The 9,805-nt window shown below is 28.4% G+C and overlaps 1 protein-coding gene across 1 annotated transcript; it reads right to left on the reverse strand.

Annotated features, from left to right (window-relative positions):
- Nucleotides 1-1,131: 1,131 nt before the first annotated feature.
- On the reverse strand, nt 1,132-9,102 carry LOC132946041 (uncharacterized). Its single transcript, XM_061015864.1, has 5 exons — nt 8,813-9,102; nt 4,844-5,474; nt 3,649-3,717; nt 3,448-3,540; nt 1,132-1,439 (listed from the first exon to the last, which is right to left on the reverse strand). The coding sequence occupies exons 1-5, from the start codon at nt 9,100-9,102 to the stop codon at nt 1,314-1,316; spliced, it is 1,209 nt and encodes a 402-aa protein (XP_060871847.1). The 3' UTR covers nt 1,132-1,313.
- Between the last annotated feature and the right edge of the window lie 703 nt (nt 9,103-9,805).

Consider the following 9,805-nt stretch of genomic DNA (forward strand, 5'->3'; position numbering starts at 1 on the left):
TGTCAATAATAAATTGATAAAATATAATATTATACATACAAATAAATATAATTTGAATAAATCTGTTGATTTTTTCGATCTTATAAAAATTGTCAGTAATAAATTGTTAAAATATAATATATAGTTCTAAATGTACTTAATATCTATTAAGCGTGGCTCTGTGCCTAGGTATCTAAGATTTTTGTGCTTTGGTACGATACGATTTTGGTGCTTTCATACTATAAAACTTTTTTTTTCTTATCTTATTTTGACGCTAATATCTTCCACCAGTACAAACAGCACGGGTTTCTGTGATCTACCAGAGGTAGATTCACCTATTTGATAAATGATAATATATATGCTGCTGCTGCGAATCTCATGGTATAACGCCGGTCGAGATGGATTTAATATCATTTACACTTAAAAAGATATTGCTTCCACATCATATTGCACCGAAAAGGATTTGAACAATCAGAATTTTTTTCCGGGTAACGGAAAAGTTAAGATAAGTTTTTAACAGTTTTACACTACTCTGCATACAGTTCAATAATTACTCTTCATATAAAAAAAAAAGTTGCAAGATAGATTGACAGGATTTGTGGAGCCACGAAACAGCCCCACAATTTGCAAAGAACTATCCACGGGGGCGGAGCACGCGGGTAACAGATAGTAATATAAATAAATAAAGAATTTTAAATATATAGAATAAAGAATTACAAATGCTCACCGTTGTATGTATTTATAACAAAATTATTTAACGCTGTATGCACTTTGGTTAACATTTTCGGTCATGGTGGTAATTTTTTTCTACGAGTACAATAAACACTTCGTCGTATAGAATGCATAATATTGTTTAACGTCAAATCCAACGCACTTGATTACACTTCATTGCGAATTAATTTTAGTGATCGTGTTGTAACTTGTTCTGTTGCTTTTCTTTTTACGAATGAGCACCAACTTGTCTGTTAGATTTTAAAAGAGCAGCTTCACTTTCATCAGATAATACATTTGAAGGAAACGATTTAATTGTACACCTCCACTTAAATCCATTTTTTGATTTAATACATTTTCGAAACTTAAAATCATCGAAAAGTAACAACGGATACGGCAAACGCTTACACTAACCGTAAATTATAAGTGACGCAATTTGTACTAACCTAACCCTAAACTAAACTTTGTTTTAGTCGCAATTGGTCCATGCCCGAATAATAATAATATAATATTCTGTTATTCAATTTTGTAATTATAAAGATTTGATTCAGTATTTTTATGACTGCAATAATGCAATCGAAATAAACTAGGTAATATATTATAGACATATAAGTAACATGCACTTAATCGTATTTTGTGGTATATATTTTTAGAAAGAAGGATTTAGTGTCATTGTTGAATTTCAACATCATTGGATGATCTTTCATCTGTATCAATGTGATTATTCCACTCATCAACAATACGAGTATCTGTGAACAAACAAAAAACTAAAAATTAAGTAAGCACCAAGTACTATGTAAATATGTCATGGTAAATGATGTTATATCGGAAAATTACGTTATTCACCGGTTATTAAATAGTTATTTAGCAACAAATATGAGAATTATCGATATTTTCTCGTGAATAACGTTAATAACCGTATGATATGGGAAATTTTGTTTATAAAACAATGTTCAACGAGGAATGATTAGGTGATCACTAAACTTATTGTGATACTAATTGGGTATCTAAACCAATAAAACTTTATCGGGCACAGATAAGACATACCTAACCATAGTACGCATTTCTGAACAACTATATAAAAATGCCTACAGTAGAAATATGACCAATCATATATCATAGTCATGTGAATATGATATATGATTATTACGTATAATATATATGTATAACAATGACGCATAGTATCTGAATATTAACGGATGGCATATACATATATGGTAAAAATGATAATGGGATGTGATTCTTGGAATAGCCAGGCGTGGGAATGTATCGATTATTTTAAATCACGTCCTGTGAGGTCCACGGACATATCGATAGACTAGGCCACTAGGGGGAAGCAGTAGAGCAGGAGGCTCTATAAAACCAGACCCGAAACGGCCTGTAGATCAGACGTGTATACTCATTCTACTTGCGAGCACCTTCACGCTGGATCATATGAACATTGTGTTAATCTTTGGACTTAGAGAATTTCTGAGACAGTTAATAAATTCAAACTTATACTTCAACATCTGACTATTATTATTTCAATAAAATCCTATCAATCCAATCAACATATGTCTTGCTACCTGCAACTTTATAATCTAAGCGGTTGAGTCAACGGCTAGATTATAACAATGTAATCAAATTAGAAAATGGTAAACAATTGATACTGAGGGAAGCAGCTAGTAATAGTTCTGTTGCGTGCCCTCAAGGGACCAGCATTGCCATTGAAAAACTGGTTGCAACAATAAACGTTGTGCCTGTCGTGGGGCTGAAAAGTTGCGTGGCAGTAAACGTCATGGCAGTACAACTTGTAAAATTGAATAAATAATAACAATAATGCATTTTTATATTTTTAAAAATACCTAGGCACATAATTTTTCAAATTGTAGTACCTATATGAGACGCACGTGTATATTTGGTCTTGATCATTAATTACCTGTGTATTTAGCAATTAACGTTATTCTCCGGTTTATAACGATAATTAACTATGTATATATGGTCAATAATGTTAATAACCGGCGAACAACGTTAATTTTCATTTAACGTCATTTACCGTAACTTATACACAAACAGACTAAAAACCCAAAACCGTAAAACAAATACAAAACACAATTTTCACACATATTTGTAGTTTAACGGTTAATCAGTGATTCTCAAAGTAGTATTCCGCGTCACACTATAGTATAGACTGTAGACTCTAACCAAACCTAGGGCTATACTCTACAGTGTAGAGTATAGCCCTAGGTGCACCGAAAACGTGGTGAACTTATGCTTGTTCACCACTCGTTTACCGGGATTTGTTTTCTCATCAACATAGGTTATAAGTAGTCTTGTAAAGTATTCAAATACTCTTTTATTATTCGGATACTTTTTTATATACTTTTTAGAAAAATTATTCGAATACGTATTCCGCATAATTGTTGTTGAATTTTTTTATTCATTAATAACTTCATTTTTTAACTCGAAAAGTAGTTCATGTTTGGGACTTTACCAATTTTTCTATTAAATATCGGGCACATTATAAGTTATAGACAATATTTTTTCTCTTTGAATGAATTATAATTGACCTAAATTAATTTCCAAACATTCAAAAACAGATAAATTCGAATGATCCTCGTACTATACGTAATAATACGTATTCGAAGTACTTTAATACTCATTTATGTGAATACGTATTCTGAATTCAAATTAAAAGTATTCTTTACAAGACTGGTTATAGGTTGCTATTATGAATTATGATTGGTTTATAAAAATTATGAGTGATTAAGTGCTTACTATTGTGACAAGATTTAAATTTATATTGAAAAATCCGAATGCTGAAATTTGGTCCGAATCACATACAGATATTTGATTCATAAACATTTTGATCTAAATAATAAAACAATCAAATAATTACAAAATAAAAAAATCGTCTCACGTAGTTTTCTATAGAAAAATAGATACCTACTATTAATAGAAAATGTAATAATATTTTACCTGTCGTTTTTTATCCAAATGTAAATTTGAAATACGGTATAACCGTAGGTATGATATCATCTGCAGTCTCTGTAAAAATGTTTTAAATGTGATTGTTTATATGACTATAATAATATCATGTTTAGTTTTGTAATATAAACATTTAATTTTACGTTTGTGTAATTATTATAACCGGCTTGAGAGTTAATTTATTTCGATTCATTTTTTTTTCAAAACTGTATACCCCATAATTAGTTATTTTAAGATAATAATATATTTTATAGAAGAAAGCATTTTGATTTACCAAGCATAGTCACCCTCCTATTATAGAAACGTAACTACAAAATGATAAATAAAAAATTTAACATGCATATCATTAATATATTTATCTTTTCTTGAGTAACTGTTTTCATTTAAGAAAAAAAAAATAGTTTAACCACCCGTCCTAAGAAAAAACGCCGTAATTTCCCTTCATGCCATTTTGAGAAAAATGACATTTTATGTTTAGTAGTTTCTAGTAGTTTTGTTTTCATAAATATAATATTTTTCAAAGTAAAATACATAATTTCTTATGGAAATATACCTGATGAATGCAATAGAACTATTCATTTAATTTTCAATTTTTCTTTCACCAAAATATCATTGTTTTTATATTTATACTAAGTAAGCTATTAATTATTCAGAATTTTTTACTTGGCAACCGGTTTCCTAAACAACAACGCCGCAAATATAGATTATGCGGAAGTGTAAAGTAAAAACGCCATATTTCAAACAAAACTTATGGCAATCTTTCTAAGCAAACTGTAGTTACGGCGTTTTTGCTAAGCACCGATTATATTTTATTGCTATTGCGGCAATATTGTTTTCTTATGGACATACAATTCTGGATAAATAATCATAGTTACGGCATTTTTGTTTAGGAAAAACATGTAAAACTATAATATTAAACGTAATACAGTATTATTTCATTTTTTTTTTCGATTTACGGCGTTTTTTCTTAGGACAGCAGAGTAGTTACCATACGATAAATTGCTTAATCATCATTCCGATGATTTTTTAATTGTAATTTTTATACTAAATCTAATATAGAATTTAAGTAGTAAATATTTTAAAATGTAATATTTAAATATAGGTAAAACATAAAAATGTGGATTTAAATAAAAGCATAATTAACAAAAATATAGATGTGAGCAAGCTGAATAACACTGTGAGTTACCTTCTCATTTATGAATGAAACAAAAACTATAATAGACATCAAAAACATGAGAATTTGTAAGTGGATAATCAGTGGTAATATATGTTCCCAAGCATTTGCGGATGAGCTGAAGAAAGTTTCCTTGTTAACAATATAATAAACACTGATAAGCAAACCGATATAGCTGGACGTGAAGAAACCCAAAAGTAATGGACCGTAACCAAGACTAAACATTTTTAACAGGTCGCATAGTTCGGAGTGCAACAGCCGCGTATTCTCCATCAAATCTACTATTTCGATGTGTGTCCATTGGCCGGGGACGGCATCTAAGTCAACAGGAAGACATTTCCAAAAATCGTTTAACGTCTGGAATCTAACATACAAGTTTTGAAGAAAGAAACACGAAGATATCGTAACTACATAATCCATAACATATGGTATAGTGAATATTGAATGGGTTGCCAATAATACTATGTTTTCTATCTGAACAGGCCAAAAAAAAATATGTAAGAATTTATAGCCAATAAAGTATGCACATAACGAAATATAAATCGTTTCCCAACGTCTTTTTGTCCATGAACGATTTGGGTTCATCAAATTTGTTGAAAGTGGTGTGGTTTTTCGATCAAACTCGATAATGCCATTAATAAATCTGAAAACAAAAATAATGAGAACTAATGAATGTTGTTAATTTATTATTACGAAAATATAAAATTTGGGTGACTTCCTTAATAATTAAAAATATAATGCGTATAAGGTATGTCTAACAGAAATGTTTGATATTTGCGTTTAATGCTACTTTATAATAAATTATGTTATACTTTTATAATAATTTTAAAGTAATAAACTTCAAATGATAACACTCATATTCTGTGCGATTAATGAATATTGTAAAAATTCTGATTCACAGCAGTATATTATCAGGTAGGCAATCTACCTGCGATAGTTCGCGGACCCCGTGCTGTTTGTAAACGTATGATTTAACTCTAAAATATCAAAATTGTACCAATTTTGACATTTTTACTTAATTCCACCTACGGAGTATTAATATAATCAATTAATACAAAAGCCTCACGCAACCGTACTAAAATCCAATGAATAAAAAAAAAACAAATCTTCTACCCAGGTAAGGTTAGGTTAACCAGGTTAGGTTAGGTTTTCACACAAACATTCATTTATATCTAAACTAATATATAAAATGATAGCGTTTATTTATATGTTCGGGATAAACTCCAAAACTACTGAACCGATTTCGAAAATTCTTTCACCAATACAAAGCCACACTCGAGTGTCGTAGGCTAATTTAAAAAAGGAAGTGATCACCCCCTGTAGGTGCTCAAACAGGAATTTTGAGATTTACGATAGACATTTTTGTTTTTTAATAGTTGCTATGGGTTATATAATATATAGATAAAAATAATGTATAGACGTTGTTGTTGATTTTGGCCATGTCACCAGGTGTGCACTTATGAGGCCATAACTCCGAAACCACTTATGCCACAGCGTACAAACTTCACAGAAACCATCTACATATCAATCTTAATATGTCCTGAAATTTTTATCGAAATCAGTTCGGTGGATCTTGAGTTATAAAATGTATTCAAAATGTACACTTATTTTTATATATATTTTATTTTATTAATTTTTCATTATACATGTACATACATTCATTGTACATATATGTGTATCTTTTTAATAATACACATGTAATAATAATTTTCAATTTCAATTTCCAATTTAGTTTTTATTATAAAATTTAATTTTGCGGATTATCCGCGGAATTCGTTTATCCGTGGATGTCCTGCCACCCTATTCCACGGATAATCGGGAGTAAACTGTATATAGATAGATATCAATTATTCAACTTACAGCCTTACAGGCTTTAATAAATAATAACAATATAAAATATCCAGACTGACAAACTATAACTGCTCAGAATCATTTTTCTTATACATTGATATTACCTATACCATTGAATTCAAGTTTAATACTATCAATATTATACATAGGCCCACTTGTTACTTACTGTACAGCAGAGCGAGTTTAATTCAAAATTGAATATTTATATATTTGTTTAAGGTGTGGTTTACTCTAAATACGAACAGATTTATATTGGGTACAATAAAATTAATTTAAATAAAGGCATAAAGCCAATTGCAATGTAAAAATAAGTCAAGTCATGTGAGAACAAGAAGTACTTAATTATTATACTATCCATATTTGGTCTAGTATCGTGTCAAAAACTGAAAATCCTATTGAGAGACATTGTCATACATAACTTTTATTTAAATTATCCAAATACCTATCGATTTCTCACTCGGCATTTTAATAACTTAACAGCGTATAGTTATGTGACTTTATTCCCCGTAGGAGTAATGATAGCGCATGTTTTAATCTTAGGTAAGCAACAATAACTCAACGAGTAGGTACGAATGCACGTAGTTGGTGATAAAGGTTGCGCAAACAATATATTATTCTTCCGACTATGGCGTCTGGTGCACTACTGAGCAGTGTTGTATAAAGATTATGTTTTAAATATCTAGATAAAGATAAAAAATCAACATTTATTATACAAATAAAAAAGAGATTAAATTTTTTTTTAGTATGTACCTACCACCTATTTTTTACAAACCTAAGGTGAATAAAGTATATAAGATAATTCATAATATTATGTAACAGATCTTAATTTTATAACAGTTGTGAATTATGTAACTTTATAAGTCAATTAAATGTTATTTCAAAAAATATGTTTTTTAAATTAAGTAAAGGCCAATTTTCAAAACACTATAAAATTTGATGTCAAAAAACAAAAATTTAAAATTATTTCGACTTTAAATTTTCTTTATACCTACTAATATTATGTTTTTTAATAATTAATTATTGTTTTACCTAATGAACACAATTAAAATAAAATAAATTAAATCAACAATACAAATCAAATGTATTGTTTCTTTTTTAATAGAAAAAAATTATAATAATGATATTTACATAAATATTTAAATAATTTATATAAATATTAAATATTTAAAATTCCGGTAACAATATCAAATAACTAATAAGTGATAGGAAATTATTAAATAAACACATAGGAGGCTAGAGCCACCGGAATGAAATATAGATATAAACTAATCATGTAGATGTTATTGCAATGCTAAAATTAGTATTGTACGTATTTTATTTTTATTATTAAACTTTCTTATTATTAATAAGTTATCAATAACAATTTATTTTGTGATCTTTTCAAATTGTAATTGCAGAATGCGGGTATCCTGTTGAATGTCAGCGAATACGACGCTGATACATAGACACATAATTAACCCAAAACGTTTATTAGTTTATTACTAAGAACTTGATATATCTAATAATTTAAGAATGAAAAATATATAAAGGTAGGTATATTTATAAATTATAAATTATAATACTAATACATATTATAAGTAATAGTTAAAATAATAAATTTTACCTATTATGTTTAAATATAAATTTACTATTTTGTAATCAGAAAATATAAAATACTTAAATACCTAATTAACATTAATACTATAATTTATAATGGAAATATTTAAAAATTAAATTTTATCTAGTTGTTTTAATTATTTATCTTAGATAATAGCTTAGATAACATATTTCCCATTTATCTGTATAAGATAAAAGATAAAAAATATATTCCTATTTATCTAGATACAACACAACATTGCGTAGGAGAAATGATGGCGCATGTTTTAATGTTAGGTAAGCAACAATAATTCTAAGAGTAGGTACGAATGCACGTAGTTGGTGATAAAGGTTGCGCAAACAATAAATATTTATATTTTATATTTTATATTATTCTTCCGATCTTCCGACTATGGCGTCTGGTGTACTTTCTGACTCCCTATAACTAATGTTTAAATTCTTTTTGATAAACCCTAATCTTATCAATTATGTGCAAAAATAAAAAAACTAATTTTACGTCATTTTATAATATGAATAAAAATAATAAATAAATACTTGATTATCCATATTGTTGAAATTCTAGCTGCAACAATGATAAACCAAAATTTAACCACATAAATAATTTGAAGTATATGAAGTTCTTGATCAAACTGATAAAAATATATAAAAGTGCATGCCATTAAAATAATCATTCTCGCAATTTCTAGAAGTCCGTGAATCGTTGAGTTTACACTATTTCGATCCAATAAACCAGTTGGTTCCACGATATACGAAATATCAATTAAACCTATACACTTGGATAAAATTAAAATAGGTCTTAAGGTTATGTGAAAAACAGTCGTCATTTCGATAAAGTTTTTTTTACCAAAACTAACATTTATGTAAAAATAATTAGTCCTCGTATGATAAAAACTATTAGTTATGAAAATATAATATTATTACGGCACTCAAATTAAACGGCCGTCAAAACAATAACAAACATCATTAGGTATTTATTAATTTATTATCCCCTCATTGGAAATTATTTTACATGTACCTAATTTAAAGTTATTACGAATGTTTAAAACGTTTAAATGATAATGACCATGTATGGTTATCGACCTGTCGTCCTGTAGGTCATATGCCCCATTGCCGCCGCGCGCCGTCCGCCAAAATGTGAAACGTTGAATCTTCCATGGCCCACGGGTCTGGTGACGATGACATTCACGGTATTAGCAGTGGCAGCATCTTCGTAAACGGCAGTCTTGTTAAGTATTCGAATACTTGTATTGAAATACTAGTATTATTATTTTTGTATTTCAAATACTTTTCAAATACTTTTTGACCAATGTGTTTTAAATACTTAAAAACACTTTATATTTGTATTTTTATTCTAGAATACAAAAAACTTTTTTTCATTCTCATGGTCTACTCCAAATTCCAATTACTAATTATTCGGAATGTACTAATATAAATGTTGATTCTAAAATATTATTTTAAAATGGTTCTAACCTTTGATAATTTATAAATAAGGATTCGCCAAAATACAAGCAGATAACAGAATGACTG

Source organism: Metopolophium dirhodum, chromosome 6 (assembly GCF_019925205.1).
Source record: "Metopolophium dirhodum isolate CAU chromosome 6, ASM1992520v1, whole genome shotgun sequence".
In the NCBI taxonomy this organism is placed as follows: Eukaryota; Metazoa; Arthropoda; class Insecta; order Hemiptera; family Aphididae; genus Metopolophium; species Metopolophium dirhodum.